General features: G+C 40.7%; 2 protein-coding genes and 1 long non-coding RNA gene across 3 annotated transcripts in view; 2 read left to right on the top strand and 1 right to left on the bottom strand.

Moving 5' to 3' along the window:
- LOC145438734 (uncharacterized) overlaps positions 1-17,485 on the top strand; it is a 215,383-nt gene that overhangs the window by 175,090 nt on the left and 22,808 nt on the right. The gene's annotated exons all lie outside the window — the stretch shown is intronic.
- LOC145438714 (uncharacterized) lies at positions 9,740-12,657 on the bottom strand. The gene is made up of 4 exons (XM_080316060.1): positions 12,270-12,657; positions 11,078-11,406; positions 10,875-11,017; positions 9,740-10,021 (listed from the first exon to the last, which is right to left on the bottom strand). Exons 1-4 carry the CDS (start codon positions 12,517-12,519, stop codon positions 9,826-9,828), a joined length of 918 nt encoding a protein of 305 aa, XP_080172186.1. The 5' UTR covers positions 12,520-12,657; the 3' UTR covers positions 9,740-9,825.
- LOC145438715 (uncharacterized) lies at positions 9,907-11,275 on the top strand. Its single transcript, XR_013915008.1, has 2 exons — positions 9,907-10,028; positions 10,088-11,275. It is a non-coding gene; the product is annotated as an uncharacterized LOC145438715 (long non-coding RNA).

Here is a 17,485-nt window from a genome sequence, read left to right as displayed (position 1 = left end):
GGCAATATCAATATATTTTGACAATTATCCTACAAGAAACGCACCGGCTCACAACCTAGTAGTGGAAATATAATGAAGGTTCGTCTTGTTGAGTACGTGTAAAATTCAAACTAAATATTTTGCATCTATCTGAATTGGTCCCTTTCATAAAATGGGGAAAATTCAACATCAATATCACAGGGAGGTAAAATACAATTTGATATCAGTTTTATTCTACCATATAACAGCAAACAGAGCGAATGGGCTGCCAATATTGCTGTGCGATCTGGTACAATGGCATTATAATCTATATGATAAACTGGATACCTCACTAAGTAATGAACCATAGCCTTTGCTGCAAGTTGGTTATAATTCCAAAGCTTACAAAAGATAAGAATGTTTGAATCTGGAAGACAGAAAATATAGGCCTATATACAGAATTCGGTACATCCAATTATCAATAAATTGTGGTATGATGGTGCATGATGCTATGTTTTAGTGACACAAACTCGGTGGCGGCATTCACATGATTGTATGACCGTCAAAATACTAGACCGCGCAACGTTACGCAACTCCACTTTCGTATTGCCCCAGGCTGAATGTCTGATTTATTATGTTCGGTGAGGATTAGATCAAAAAGGATGGAAAATGGATAAAAATAAAAACATGCTCGATTCATTATTGAATCACATGACTCTCATCCTGTGGAACTGCACATGACTGTGTTTCACAGATCTAATTTTTCATAAATATAAATTCAAAAATGAACTAATTGGGTCAATTTACATCATAATTTTGATTGGTACCTACTGCATTGTTGACATGAATAAATTTGCAGGAAACATATTATATACTTATCCAGAAATATTCCTAGAAGGTCCACTCGAATTAAAAATTTGGTGATGGGCTGTCAATGTTAACCTTCAGTCATTCCAATACAACTCTTAGTATCTTCAACAAAACATCAATTTTCACCCAATTGGTGTTCAATTAGGTGTTCTTTGCAGGCCGACCTCATCTGGATTTTCACCCTTTGTTTTCTAGAAACAACCGTTCCTTTGGTTGGAGATCAATAATGTTCACTAATTGTGATTGTGTTGCAGTAGCAACCCTTTGATCACTAACTGTCAATAATAAAACTAGACTTTTAAAATCTAATTCAGATTCAATGCAAATGAAATCCTGTTCAATCCACTTGATTCACAAACTATGGAACTATATCTACGCTGGTACAAAGCAACTGCAACCGGACAATGTAGATACGGTATTCAAATATCGTTATAAAATGTTTTCAATGTATATGCAAATACTACTGCACCTTCTGTTACAGTAACAGTTCCTATTTTATTGGCATATAACTTTCAATGTTATTAACCCCCTGTATTGATTTCTGAGCACTGTATTTCATAGCACCTCCATATTGAAAATCATATGGAATGGGTCTCATTACTGTCGGCTTTCCGCAGTCGTAGCAGTGCCGATTTCAACCAAATACACGTATCACTAAGCAGCTATTTAATTAATGCACGACCTGAAACAACTACGCTCTATCACTCGCAACATACAACAAGTCGCTGCTGAAGAGATTCGGCGTCCTAAACATAGAAGATATGCGGAAACTAGAAATCGCCAAGTTTATGTATCAGTTCCACTGCGGTCGTTGCCCCGAATATTTCAATGACTTCTTTACCTCGGAATCAAAAGCACACAGGTACAACACACGCGCGTCCACGTCGTCCAAATATCATATGATCGACCGAAAAGATCATCGCTCTATCAAATATGCCGGACCTGATGTGTGGAACAGTATCCCGCCGGCCATCCGACAGTCGACGAGCATGTCCACATTCAAGTCGAAATACAAGCAATTACTACTAAATAAATACAGTCCACCCTCAAGATTACCGGACCACGACTGACCTATCGATCTCGCTTCCCATGACATGCCGCCCTATTTATTGTCGCTTTCTTTTTTCTATACTATCTTCTTTACTTTCATTCAGTGTGCATGCCTCCTCTTTAGATCGCCTAGGCCAAGGTGGGTGTCAGATTCCATAGACTGCTCCTTGTCGCTTCGACATCTTCCTGTCTTTTCATTGTATCGCATTTTTTGTGGTGTATTGAACTGATAAAATTGCTAATAAACCAATGATGATGATGATGATAAGCCCTACCGGGCACGCGGGCAGAAAACCGGCCCGGGCCGTGACGGAATTCTTATATCGAATGAAAAGAATTCGCAGCGATACACATGAGTGGCGCACACTAATCTCACGGTTGCCCTGGTCACGGATGACCCGCCGTCGCCGCCCTATCAAATAAATACGATTCAAATGAAGCGTGACGCATCGTTCTGTAAAGCTGACGGACGACCACTGTTGATTCTTTTAGGTTGGTATTGGTTTCTTGAAAAATCAGTTTCCAAACTATTTCACGGCTATATTTTGGACGTAAAACTCTTAGAAAAAAGTCTTCGATGGTGAAAATGCAGGTATCACGTAGAAACCGCAACTAAACAAAGATGATGGATACCTTACAGCACAAAAATATTTAGGTGACGTTAGTCTGAAACTGCATATTTCAGATAATGCTCAACAGCTGATTGCAATCAACTAGTACCAAAAATTAACTGAATCGCGGCGCGTGGGAGATTACTTAGCACTGGGGATCAAACGAACTAGGCTACTTCTCCGACAAGATCGCGCAATGGTGAAGCGGTTTCTTGGTCGTTGTCTCGTCGGCTCAATCCCAGCCCGGTCAGACCAAAGATCTGATCAGTAAAACTGGTAACTGTGACTGCTAACTTTGTAGCTAGTATTCTTGGCTACCCCGCTTGGCGCTCAGCATTTCCGGGACAGTATGTAAGGCTGGTACAAGACTTCGAGAGCCTTACAGTTACAGAGTATTTCTGCAACTAGTAGCCTACTTGTCCACATGTCCACTGTCCAGTGGGCAGTGACATGCATAATTGCAATTTCATGCACGTATGGTATGCATAATCATAATGCATTTGTACAGACAGACCTATACGCGTATGTATAGCATGTGTCGGTCGGCTATATGCAGCAAAAAATCAAGGACACAATTACAATTCTACTTTTTAGGAGTTTTCAGGTAGGCTTTGCCTTGCACTACTTAATCGTTAAGTTATGGTTTTGAGACTACTTACATTCGATTTTTTTTCGGCAAAGCTATGCAATTTGTACTCTTTGGAGTTTTATTATTGATATATAAAATTAAAGCGAGCATATGTTACTTTTAATTCAAGCATATTTGGCATCAGAACTCACTTATTTTCTGCTTGATTTGAAAAATTTTGCTATTTTGTGCTGAAGTAGTACTAATAATTTGTCTGGGATTTTGCATTCTTAAATATAGTAACCTTGATAAAGTATGCATATCATGGAAAACAGTTTTCCATGGTGCATACGATGCCGCTATAAAACGATACTGTGCAAACTCACATGCCCACATACGTCATATTGACACTTGTGATACTCAAGTATCACATGACATTTCGTCACGGCAGATTGACAGGCTGCCAAAACTAACGCGTCATATCCCTTCGTTGAATAATTTGCACGTGCTTGTAATAGTAAAACATTTCAATACAAAGGCACTACCGACATTTAAAAAACTGAAGAGTGACATCATTATAGTGTACAGCGTCGCTTGTCGTATTCACTCCTGCTGATCTATACAGTCAAGCAGAGACATAACGTTTCAGTGCGTTTCTCGTACCGATTCGTATTAATTCCTAACTTAGACTATAGATAACTAACCTCCGTAGGTTAGTTATCTATACTTAGACATGCTGGTAGTTCCATATCGACCATATGACAAAGATCCGATATATCGCTTAATTTCTACATCAATATCAGCTAGCTCGTTTCTTTTATTCAGATATTTTATAAATTTCAAACTCCCCATGCGATATAATGAAAAAAAAATGAGAAAAGTGTCGAAACGTCTTTGGAGTCAGACATCCAGTTTGGCCTAGAATATGAAACTATATCCGATGTCCATGTTCAAACGCAATATAACCAAGCAATACGAACAGACAAAGGGACGTCAAGGCGAATTACGCGAAACCGAACCTATACTGTACAGTAGGCTTACATGGGCACGAGGGGAAAACATTCAAGCAACGAAGACTTATATGCCCGGTGGTGATCAAAGTCGTCACTGATGCTACTCAAGTGTAGAAGTATATAGAAGTATCAAGGTCAAATCCTATACTGCAGTACAAATGTAAGTAGCTATCTTAGGCACACCAAATCGACTATACGTTCAATTTGAATTGAAATATTCGCGAAGAACTCAGATTTATATTTAGTTTGAGAAAATGCTGTGGGGTCAGCATCGCACACTTTTCATGGCAGTGAATCATAACTAAATTTACAAATATCACGACTTTCACTGATTCCATGGCTAATACAGTCTGTCGTGAAATAGTAGGGTTACCATATTTCGGAAATCTGAAAAGAGGACACTTTTTCAAAATTTTCAGATTTACAATACTGGAGAAAAATCCGAAAAAAATAATAAATTTTTCCCTAGTTGACTAAAAAAGTCAACTTTCCGGCTCAACTCCAGAAATACAGTTCAACTTTCTGGCTCAGCTCCCGAAACAGCCGCCGGAGCGTTACTTTAGTGCTGGTTTACTGTATCTCAGTCTAATTTTACCTTATATTTAACCAAAATTCTCAAAATCGAGGACGAAATCTCAAAAAGAGGACGTTTGGGCGTCCTCTTAGGGCACTTTCAAAAAAGTAAACAAGAGGACAAATCCTCTTAAAAGAGGACGTATATGGTAACCCTATGTGTGTGCGTTGTGCACTTTCGTAGTCATAATTCGTAAAATTGATAACCCCGTCTTATGACGATTTGCCATATCCAAAAATGACGCATGGACATCCGAAAACTACTTTTCACTCGAAATAAATTGATGACCTAAAAATTTGGTAGGTCTAACAGTGATTGGAAAGCATAGGTATTGCTTACTAGCGCAATCATTTGTATGTATATATATAAATCGGTCAAATGACCTTTTTTTGCGGTACTTGGAAAAATGTAGAGGTTGATAATCACAGACCTCATCGGAGTACGTGCGTAGATACTAACGGGGAGGTTCAGAACCAATATGGGTAGTTCTAGCAAATTTAATCTTTAAAAGTTACTCAGCTATATGTAGAATTGTGGATGTATTCAAAACATTGCCAGATCTGTATAGCGTCGGCATGCGGACGGCAAATTTCAAATTAATCAAGTGTACAACCTGAAATAGTACATGGTGTCTAGAACTGCTACAAATAATGCCGCTTTCAATACTAACTACAACTATAGACTGCATTTCTGCAATATCGGTTGCGGAATCCTGAATTTCCAACACTCATGCATTACAGCATTTGCCTGAAAAAACGTGTAGGCTATCCGGTGGCAGGTTCGTTCTGATATTTTCTTATCCATCTGCAGCCCGCTAGATTGAAATTTGACATTACGTTGACTTTCGAGAAAATAAATTGGTATATTGCTCACCCTGATAAATTCAATGCACTTCTAAACTTGTCTGCAATTAACCTATATTAATGGTTGATGAAGTGACAAACGTAAGAATATGTCGCATCGTCACCACTCACCACCAGCATACCACTGTATGATCCGGAAATGAAACGTTAAAAATGATATGCTGCTGCTAGCATATATATCTGTCATTTTTTACTCAAATATATGATACTCAACGCAAGAGGGACGCGATGAAACACTAAAACCGTTATGAATCTTTGCGGCACGGCGTTAACTATATGCCATGTATACCAGGGGTCAGAAGCCTTTTTTTCTCTGCGGACCGGTGTTTAAAAACTCCAATATTCAACATTGATTGCACCTCATGCAGTATAAGGTCAGCAGTTAAGGGTGCACAGTACGACATTATCACATATGTTTCGACTAAAGTTCTAATTTCAACACCTTCTTGGAGGTGCAGAACTTCAATATACAATTGAATAGTATATTCAATATTCATATTAAAATGAACCCGAATATTTTCGGCTGACAGTCGTCAGGGGTAATCGTCAGCAACTAGTAGAGAATTCAAAAGAACAGCGTATATCAGGGGTCGGCAACCTTTTGCTAGTCACGGGCCAAATTTCGGGTGTACAACTTCTGGCGGGCCGGAATTTTTCTTAGTACTATATTTTACGCTCACTTCGGTATATTATCCTACATTGCTGCAATCTCAATCATACCTATCAGAAGACACATGTATTTACACTTCAACAACACAGAATAAATGTGACAATTGACGCAACTTGCTTTGTGAAAGGTTTTCAACTTCTGGTAACAAGTCAGATGAAACAAAAATCAGACCCTCTTCAAAAAGGACGTCCGAAATACGTAATCTTGGATTGCTCTTCGTGAATCTCATTGTTCAAAACTATTGTTCACATGCGTACGTGCTTCCAAAAATCGATGCAAATTCTTTTGCATTGTTGGTCAAGCTGGGATAAAGACCAATTTTAAGAACGTACTCTTTGTCAAAGTCATGCAGCGATATGCTCTTTGAATGAAATTTGTCATTCAATTCAACTGCATCGCATTTCAGAAAGGCCCATTTGAAATTTTCAGGCAATGGTATTGGCGTCCACATTAAACAGAGTACTGAATAGTCAAAATTCATTTTGTAGAGAAGGAATGTCGGAAAAGCGGGTGAATATTCAGTAGTTAAATTTCGTATCACAGTTACAAATGTAGTGTCGGTACTATAGGTTTTCTCTCCCCCAGTATAGGAAAGTGAGCATAATTTTCTTTGTACTGTTGACATTTCCAGAGTCACAGATTTGTTTTAAATGGGCCTCAACATCTCATGTATTTAGTTGTTTTCCCCCTGAAGTTGCAAATTCAATTTGTTCAGATGTGACGTTAAATGTACCAGGAAAGCAAGATGAGATACCCATTTCCGATTACAAGATTATGAGTCGGCGATATTTGTGTTTTCGAGGAAAGTTGCTATTTCATTTCTCAGTTCATACACTCGTGTAAGCATAGCTGCTCGACTTAATGCGCGAACATGACAGATATAGGCCTACATGACATCGCCATATTGATTCTCTGCTTCTAGTAATATCTGGCGTAACTGATTCAGTTAATGAGACAAAAATCATATTAACAGTTTTCACCATTGTGGCCAAAACACTATTTAGGCTTTTTGTCTTGGCACACAATGCCTTCTGGAAAATTAAACTTTAGATAGGCTAACTAACATACGGAGGCTAGTTATCTATAATTGAACAGTTTGAGATTCCGTCTTTGCGTCTGAGATGTTCCAAGCGTTTTTGAAGCAAAGGAAGAACACCTTTATTGTCACACCCCAATAGAGTGATAAACCCTTGAAAAAAGTATGGAACACCTTCGGTTGCGAGATACACCCGATTGATAAGCAGTAAGCACTGATCCAGTCTAGTCTATCTCAATCTCCTACTTCAACCACCTTCGTTTTATGGCGTAACAATGGACTAATACGATGTAGGCTACTATTATATCGTAGCAATGCCGCATTTTTTTCATGCAGTGCTGCACTGCAGATTGAAACTCATTATGAAACGGCGGGCCGTATTCTTGTGATAACTAATTATTATGTCGCGGGCCGGACGATTTCGCTTGGCGGGCCGGATCCGGCCCGCGGGCCGTAGGTTGCCGACCCTTGGCGTATCAACAATCGTAACACAAAATATGACGTCACCAGCACGACATGTCGAATACGAGAGCGTTCAATGTACTATTTTTAGATGGTACAATTTCATATGAGAATTCTCTCATCAACAATCATAATCTCCTATGCCAGGGGTTCTCAACCCACGGCCCGCGGGCCGCATGCGGCCCGCAGACGATTATTTTGCGGCCCGTGACATCTTTCATTATAAACGCAATTAATTCTGACACGCTATTTTTACAAATAATTTTATCTTAATACTTAGCACTTTTATCGCACCGTCTCTCTTTCATTTGATTACTCATTCATGAAAACATTGGTTCTCAAACTGGAGGATGCGCTGCCTTGGGGGCCTGAAAGCATCTGAGAGGGGCGAAGATGCGGTCAACTGAACAAAAAAATTTGCGCTCTGCGCAATTTATCTCCGCTTCCTAGTTATTTCTCGGTGTATAGTCAGATTTTCATATTTGAGAATTCTCTCATCAACAGCCATAACCTTCCTTGCCATCGAACTAGCCGTTTATGTTGCTATAGCATTATGGTTGCATTTTGTTATATGACGATAAGGGGGTACTAAATTTTCCCTATCAAAAACGGGGGCGTGTCTAAAATAGTTTGAAAACCCCTGCTTTAATATGTTCTCGTTTCTTGATATATGCTCGACTTAAGATTGGCATTGATTTGAATCGGTATTCGACTGGACTCTAGTTCAAGAGAATTCCGCTACGTAGTAGGCCTACACTTTTAAATAGTGTTAGACTCAGTGCAAACGTTTGTTGAGATTGCCGATGACGATACAGACCAATCGTTCAAAATTGATTGGAATATCGCTAAAACCAAGAAATCTGCTAAAGAAGGTGTTATTTCAATAAAACCTCAACATTCTGTGCGAATATCTGCTGTTTTCGGAACTTAGTAGCAAGGACAAGATCAACCGACGAATTGCGAAGATACAGTCGTCTGATTCAATAGTGACCAGACGAGAAACATCAATGTCAGTCGGTATTTTATAGCATGTTCTGAAACACATTGCCGCGTAGACTACTTAACCCAGCCTCGGACGAATCCACCGATATTGCATAACTAATTATCTGGTTGAATTTTATCAGAGTGGACGTATATGCATAGTAAATACAGGCTAGGCAAACGTGGGGAGGGGACCAGCAAAAATATTAACTTGACAAAGCTGACTACTGGAATTAATGATGCAGGGCCCCAGGCTTGGAAAGAAAGAAAAAGGGCCGATTGGTTTGCTCAGAAATGGCCCCGATCACCAGACTTCTTCACATATCACTCAGAGCTCAATGTGATAATAGCCTCCGTAACGCAAAAGTTACCGTAATTTTATACTTGCTCTCTCACGCATTGAAACAGAGAGTTCGGTTCTCTGGTGGAAGGCCGGGTTTGAAGTTGAATATACCGACTTGGTATCGAATGCAATACACGTTCCGTGAAGTGATTTACTTGCGCCGCAAGAAGATAGGCCGACATATAGTCTTAGAACAAGCAGCAGCTGCAAACTTACGAACGCTGTCCATTAATGCTTTAGAATGCATAAAAACGTACTACATGACCGTATACGACTGGTAAATGGGCTACATTAGCCTAAATTTAACATTAGTCCACAAATACATGTAAATATTTTTCTGCGGCCCGCAGCGTCTTCTGCTGTTAATATGCGGCCCGTTATACAAGGAAAGTTGAGAACCCCTGTCCTATGCCATCAAACTATCCGTTGGGATTGCTATAGTATTCTGATTGCATTTTGTGATATTTCGATAAGGGGCGCGCGAAATTTGTCACTATCATAAAGGCGGCGCGGGGCCTGCGATATACATCGTAGGCCCCGGGTGGAGTGTCTAAAAAGTTTGAGATTAAAGAGATTAGCTTGATTCTCTTCCAATATCAGTGATCTTAACCCTTATGCTAAAGTGCACGAACTTCTCGCGGTCCAGTAACTAACTTCTCGCCGACCGGAAGTCGACCGCGGACCACCGGTTTCCGACCACTGATATATCGCATTCGCTGAAGATTGACACTGAAACGGCATTCAGAAAAAGGATTGTGTAAATATAATCGGTTTTTGTAGTTGCAATAAAATATATTTTGAAGACACTCGAAATTGAAAAATGTTCTCAGTCCTGCTGGCATTCTAATTCGGATTCCGGCTTCTCATCGGAACAAAACATGGAATCTTCGTTAATTTCTGTTTTCACAGACAATACTATTCTATTGTTGCTTTCACAGTCCCCATCGGAATCCAGCAGTATTCTGTCCAGTTCTTGAATATAACTCAACGCCATTTGTAACGTTTCGTACTTGGAAAGTTTTCTGCAAAGTATAATACATTCTGTTACGTAGGCATAAGGTAACACCGCATTATTGTATTTGTTAGAGATGTGTTTAGGATCATGATTTTGGACTCAACCCGGACAGGAATCCGGCAAGCTTTTTTCTTAAACAGGATCGGATCCGAAGTCATATTTTTGACCGACTGCCGGATAATTCTGTATACTAATACTGGTACTCCTGCTCAATGCATCACCAGAACATTGACTTTGTGGACAGTTGACTTGAAGATTTTGTCGAAATAACGTTGGACGTGTATAGCAATGTCAGGTTTTAATGCAACTCAAGTTTGATCTCATATTTATGAAATGAAACTGGGTCGTGCTAAAAGTCGCCAGCTCGGCACTCACAAAAATATAGGATTGGTGCAGAATGACCAATCTAGTCGACACATAGTTAATACTAAAACAACAACAGCAATGACAAACAACAAATAGCTAGGTAACAAATTTCTAGTATAGGTCTACCTCCAATCACGATCTCTCGTTTTTAAACTGTACAAGATTTACATAACAGTGGGTTTGTTCAAAATAACTCTTTAAAATTTCACTTGCTTGATAATTAAATTGTCAGGTTGCTTAAAATAACGCTTCAAAACAAATTTGGATCCACTCTGACCCGTCCGAACCGTGCAATCCATTTTTTTAAATTAATAGTCTCTAGCGTAGATAATTTCGACACTTCGTCATGACCAAACATCGTGTTCCAGGCATTCCTGAAGGGAGAATTCCACATTTTTCATTCGTTTACATCCTCAGTTCTCATGTTAGCTATTGTTGAACTAAAATCTATTTCAACGTATTCTTGAGAAGCATTAAATGATACTGAGCCCCACCTAGTGTTACTAATTTTCGGAATAACTTTTCTCAAATCGTCAAACGCCGAGTTCAAGCCTTGCATTCGTCTCCTCTCCCGGGCGTTCGCGGCTTGGCGCCTTTTCCGCATGACAGTCGGGCTGGTACGCCTACGTTTCGAGTCCTTTATAAAAATCAATACTGATAAAGGGGTTGCGCTGATACGAGATTCGGTGTGTCTCACAGGATCATAAGTCTGCAAAGTCGCCGACGCCTCACGATCGATAAAACCCGCAAACTGGTCAGATTCGAAAATGGTCGCTTCCTCTTTCAAAAGCACCATCGATTTCCAAGGCTCAGGCGTAGCGGCTCCGTCGCTAAAAACGTGCTTCATCGCGTTGACCTCATGGCAAAAGTTTTCGGTATGATTTGACACGTCAAACGATAGCCCGTTGGAATTCGTGGGATCGGGCGACACGTATTCGTACAATGCGTGCTGCTGATTGATGGGCCGCAAGAATGCGTGCTTGGGGGTGGTCAGTTGGGAGTAGTTTGAGAGTGAGTGATCCGCAACTATAAATGGAAAAGACATTACAATATGAAATTCACAAATTTATACTGACTAAATACAAGTTAACAGTGCGGTATACTGTGTAGGTTACTGTACCGTAACAGTTTGTAACATGCTGAAAACGCATAGTGGGGACGCCAACCAATCAACGTGATGTGCCTAATTAATGCCTACGAATGCTACGATCAAATGGGCAGTGATATCAGTCTCCAGTGAAGGAAAAGCCCTATACAGTCATTACTCAATCTCAAAACACGCAGCCTGGTGGGCGAGACCATATAACTCAAAACACGCCATATAATGAGTATGACGAAAACAATCGACAATTGACGATGCTGTTTGTCACCATATTGTATTCACGTAGGGTTACCATATTTTGGGATCCCGAAAGGAGGGCACTTTTTACAAATTACGAACGTTAGATTATGTGACTAGAAAATTGCTGATTTTTTAATTTTTGACGGGAAATAATATGATGTTGAATCATACAAAGGTCATTTTCGCGATTCGACTCCCAAATGGACCACTTTATAGTAACATTGTAGTAAAACAAAGTGTAATTTCCAGTCCACTTCCTAAAGACCCACCCTAACATCCGCATTGCAGAATTCGCGTCATATAGGCCGTTTTTTTAGTTGGGACCGCTCCGTTAGACCTACAGTGGACATGGACAACATAATCTCCAAGGTGAATGCAGTACAAATATACAAATCGAAAGCCTTGTAAGCTTCCTAATAAGTAGGTCCATGTATTATCCGTCACTGCTGTCAAAATTCAACACCAAAATGAAGGGCTTACAACGGAGTAACGCCACAAATGTGTCACGTGCAAACTTACTGAACAGTGAACATAGACTGCTGCATACCTATTCCTAATATAGAATGTCTTGTAAATGGAAGTGCAGATGTGTGTAGATCCGGCGTGCTTGCGTTCTCTATTTTGGCGTTGAAAACGCGGTTTTGCGATTGCGTAGGTACCGGAGGAGATGTCTCGCATTCTCCTGGCTCGGCATACAACATCTCGTCCTCGCTCTCGTCCAGATTGCTGTTGTTGTTGTTGTTATAGTTGGTGTTCAAACTGCGCGGATCTAACGCTCTCCAAGAGTCAACCGCCATTTTATCTTCGACCAAAACGCCGCTACGAATATCACATCGGTAATTTATAACGATACATACATGAAGCACATAAATGTGGCTGGATAACAAGATAATATGATTGCTTGTTGAAAGCTGAGTTTCATAAGGTGTAAGATATCAGTAGGCTACCGCCACTACGGTCGCAGAGCCAGGCTGTTTGTCAACAGCACAAATTATCTAGATTAGGTCCTGTAACTTTTGAGACGCATCCGCCTCGAAGATAGTAAAGCAATTCGCGTTACCTCTACTTCAACTAGAATACCTTAACGCGTCCCCCTTGAACTTGAATGCTGACTACTTCGGTCACCTCTGAATAAAATAACGATTATTACCACTATATGGCACACATTGGCACATAAATTTCAGCACAGCTCCTTTTACGCATGGCTATGACTTTGAATGCGGTCTAAGTTGAGCTGGAACTGCGGACCTTGTCCTACGCTGAACAACACTCTGTGTTATTAAGTCACAGCAACTGCACGATGTACCATGCAAACTATAGGGTGCTGACCACCTGCTTGATCGTAGAAAATCGCATGAAATGGTGATTTACACTGCCACAGCGTGTGTTAAATATACCATCGATCATGTAGGAACGCGTTACTCCCACTTAATTATAGTCTGCGCACACCAATTATCGATATTAGTAATTAATATTGTATACCGCATTTATACGTGATTGATCAAATTCGCAGTTAATCCATGCGGCCGAATAAACGCGACTTTGATAAATAAATATGTTTACTGTATCGGTGGATCTTCGCGTATCGGATAGAGATTATTCTTTCATCCGCTTCGGATATTTTGGATTAGGTATCACCCTTTCCGTATTGTGATTGGTAAGCCGATAAGTTCATATCACATCAGTGGTACCTATGGGGTGTTGCGATGACTCGAGTCACCACCATAAAATGACTTGGCTCAGACTCGACGTATGAGAAGTGCTGGCACAATGTACATTGTATACATGTACAGTACATTTGCAAAATGATTCGAGCCCAGTTGGGACAGCCATTTTTTATAATAGGCTACTGAAGTAGACGCCCGCTTAACAGTTATATTATCAGCGAGAATTATAGCTTCGATGCCTTTTTTCTACGTGAATTCCTCGTTTGATTGCGGTAGTCATGATGATGTTTGTCGACTACAGGGCGATTTTACTTATTTTTATTTATTCCGGAACTGCCGACCTGTAGGCTGTAGCACGACCCACTTCTAGGCTTTTATATAACACCGCTAACACGGTGAGGTGGAGCCTAGATAAACCTCCAACACTTGGGTAGCAATTCTGGGGTCGGCCTCGAACTCACAACCCATTGGTGTTGCAGCTGTGGATTATACCACTTCGCAATCTCGCAACACGTGAGAGCCTTGAAACTTAGGTTGTATCACAGCATCCAAAAACATAGAGTACGAAGCTACGTAAGTAAGCGCAAATGACATTTGGATTTGATTGGTATCACAATATCATTGCAACCAACATGCATGGCTTGATCCCAACACTGCCATAGATCAAACCGCGTCGCAAATCAACGTCTTTCTCTATTCTGATTCATTGATTACCGTTTCTACCATTTCAACCCCTTGCCTGATTCCTGCATTACTTCGCAACGCTATTTCTCCTTCGCGTGTAAGCCGAGTAACACTTTTCTTCCGACCATAGCGGAAGAGTGTTTGAGAAATGCATGAGTGCAGCAGTTTTTCACTGGCATGAAAACCTTGAAATTCCAGATGTCGCAGGCAACGCATTCAATTTTAATGAAGTAGCGCAAGACGTCACACTAACCGGCCACGGATATGCTGAATTTGAAATTATCGCGCTCTCTCACGTTCCAGTACCGTTCGGAAAGGTACATACGAGTCGGTGAAGTGATCAAAAATTCAAAACATATTGCGGAATAATGAATTTCTAAGAATACGCGTTGGTGGTTCTCGTGGTGTCTGTTCCGGTATATGGATGGAAAGTGTCGATAAGTATCAAGGAATCACATGATCTCAGCACTGCGAACGTACCATTGCGAAGTGCCATACCCAGCGGCACTCATTGACTAATAGCTAGATGGATATAGGCTTTTATTCGTCGCACCAAAAGACAAGGACAATATATAATGACAAAATCTGAATGGATGTAGACTATATCTAACGACGAGACTCTGTATGACCTTCGGAGCATCCGGGGGTATCTATATGTTGCTGATTGAATATAGAGCCTATATAGTCTGGACTCTTGAGGATACACTGCACAGTGCACACATACTTCTCTATTTCGCAGAAATAATCGTGTAGTTGGACACAAGTTTGATGATTCTCCTTCAGCAGAACGTATGTCCAAACCGATGTCAAATCCTCAACCCGTAATTGACATTACAACTATCGAAATTTGTAAAGATCATGACGAAGTCCGACTGTGGAAGCATTATAGCAATCAGGTGAATTGGGATATCTAGGGCAAGTTTTGTTGAAGTTAAATCCGTGGAAAATTGCATTTATTTTTGAAAAAAGTAAAAAAGTTGCCACATTTTGCTCGGTTGACTAAAAAAAAAGGTAAATTTTCCGTCTCAGCTCCCGAAATACCCGTGAAAGCGTTACTTTGGTGCTGATTTACGGTATTTCAGTCGAATTTGGCCGTGTATTTAACCGAAATCGAAAATACTTTAACGAAAGATCGAAAAAGTTGCATGAAAAAATGGACAAAAGCTGCAAAAAGTTGCACTATAAGATCCCTTCAAACAGCTTAAAACAACATTCTACATATTTTACGAGTATTTAGGAAGCTGCCGGAAGCTGTAAAAAAGTTGCAAAAGTTGCAAAAACTTTCCCTAGATCCATTACGTCCTGTACCGAATTGTATTTCATCGGTAATCAAAGGGTGCACTGTCTTAGATTACCCGAGAAATCGTCGAAACGAAGCAGGCCCGAATCAAAATCGAAATATATGAGCCAATTACCTTTTTTAAATATTTGCATTTTGGCTTCGTCAATATTTCTACAACAGCGGATACTGTCGTAGTACTCATCGTTATAACTCATTGATCGGATCAATCGCAGTCGCATAAATTATTTTTTCGGGTCCTATATCTCGTTGTGTGATATTTGATAAGTCCCATGTTGTGTATAAATATCGCTTATGGGTGTCTTAATATCCTGCATGGGTGCGTACGGGCAAGACTATAGGTCATGGTAAGTGTACTGAACTCCCTATATTCTATATTTTAGAAATTGAATATATTTGAGTCTGTCGCGTTAGTGATTTGTAGGTCGATAAAAAAACTAATATCAGGAGGATGAAAATCGAAACGTGTGACATCTAGGGCTGGGCACAATGATTCGAGTACTCGAATCTGAATCGAGTATCAATTTTAATGATTCGAGTCGAGTAGTAAAATACGATTTTTTCGAGTACTGAAATTATACACTCCTCGCAACTGACAGTTAATTTATCAACGAGAATTATAGCTTTGATACTATTTTCCCCCGAGAAAGCCTGGAAACCTCGATTAGTCGTGTCGCAGCATACCAGACATAGTACAAAGCAACGAACGTTACTGGACAAAACACATTTCCGAAGTCATGATTATCGCACAAGATTGTCAAGAAGTGCAAGGAACTCGGTACGGTCGAAAAATACCAAAGTATCCTTAATGTGACGGATAACAGGCATTATGTTTTTGTGACGTCATAATGAGTGATACTCGATTACTCGACTCGACTCGAAGCATATTACGTGATTCAGAATCGAATCACTCAGGTACTCGATTTTGCCCAGCCCTAGTGACATCCTGCCCACAACCAAATATTCTCAGTTATTAAATCTATATAAGGCCACAAGAATGCGGGATAATTGATATTGGCAAACTAGACGGAGGTCCTTAATACCGGCGTTTCGCCGCGTGGAATCATCCCGTCTCGCGTTGTTCGCCTGTTGCAGGTTTAATGAATAAGTAATGCAGCAATCGCAAGTTGGCTGTTGCGATATCGCTCTTACACGGCGGCAGTGCCGTTAAACATTCCGCCAGTATTGATTGATGATGACCCGATCGAGCATCTGGAACCAATCGAGAATGTAGGTTTGAACATTTGAATTTGGGTGCGGACTTGAGCGCTCCTGCGTTGGACGTTGGAGGATGCTTGATTGATTCGGCAACTGACTCTCAGACTCAATGGTGCTTTCGCACTTTGTGACATATTACTGCCGCCTGGCAATTTAGGTCCATAAATATTGTGGATCGTTTTATTGGCGAAGAAATGCATGCCGCAGTATACAAGTGATATTATAGCACAGGGGCGGGCAACATACGGTCCGCGGGCCCGATCCGGCCCGCGAAGGCATTTTATCCGGCCCGCGGACAGTTTTCCGTCTTACATGATAATGTGGCCCGCGCCCCCAGTCTGCCGAGATTCCGCACTACTTGCTTACTACGTTAAATTTTGGTGACTGTATGTAGCGTGCGGGAGTGGAGCTTACGCTTAAGTTCGTCGTAGCGAGAAGACTTGCATTATCAGCATTTACGATATAATCAACCCTAATGACGTGAGTGGTAATCGTGTTGTTCGTCGACTGCAATGGTCATTTATACCAGGCTGATATTTCTTAATTTTGATTCCGTAACCGCCTAATTGTAGCACGTCACACTTCTAGGCTTTTATAAGGCACCGCTTATGTCAGGGGTCGCCGACTCAAAACGGCTCTCGGGATACTTTTCAAATTTCACAGAGGATGCGGGCCGCATGAATTCCATATCGAGATTAATTAGGTCACACAGTTGAACAACGACGCTATCTCGTCACCCACTCAACCCAAATGAATTGATAGCTTGGTAAAATTGGGGTGCCGGGCCTATCGAACGCCTTGAAATCTTAATTAAGGATTGCACTATAGAAATTAAACATGGAGCGGCAACGACCGATTTTGCAGCTTCGTTCCGCTTCGCCGAGGCTGGAGTGG

Source organism: Botryllus schlosseri, chromosome 5 (assembly GCF_051294905.1).
Source record: "Botryllus schlosseri isolate E-star chromosome 5, Bs_hap1, whole genome shotgun sequence".
Lineage (NCBI taxonomy): Eukaryota > Metazoa > Chordata > Ascidiacea > Stolidobranchia > Styelidae > Botryllus > Botryllus schlosseri.
Note: the sequence above shows the minus strand (reverse complement) of the source record. Positions and strands in the feature narration are given on the sequence as shown.

Excerpts from the sequence above, each read along its gene's own strand:
- LOC145438714 (XM_080316060.1), bottom strand. The coding sequence starts at position 12,519 with ATGGCGGTTGACTCTTGGAGAGCGTTAGATCCGCGCAGTTTGAACACC. Across the intron at positions 11,407-12,269 it reads ACATTCTATATTAGGAATAG|TTGCGGATCACTCACTCTCA; the intron begins GTATGCAGCAGT and ends TTCCATTTATAG. Across the intron at positions 10,022-10,874 it reads CCGAAAATTAGTAACACTAG|AAAACTTTCCAAGTACGAAA; the intron begins GTGGGGCTCAGT and ends TATACTTTGCAG.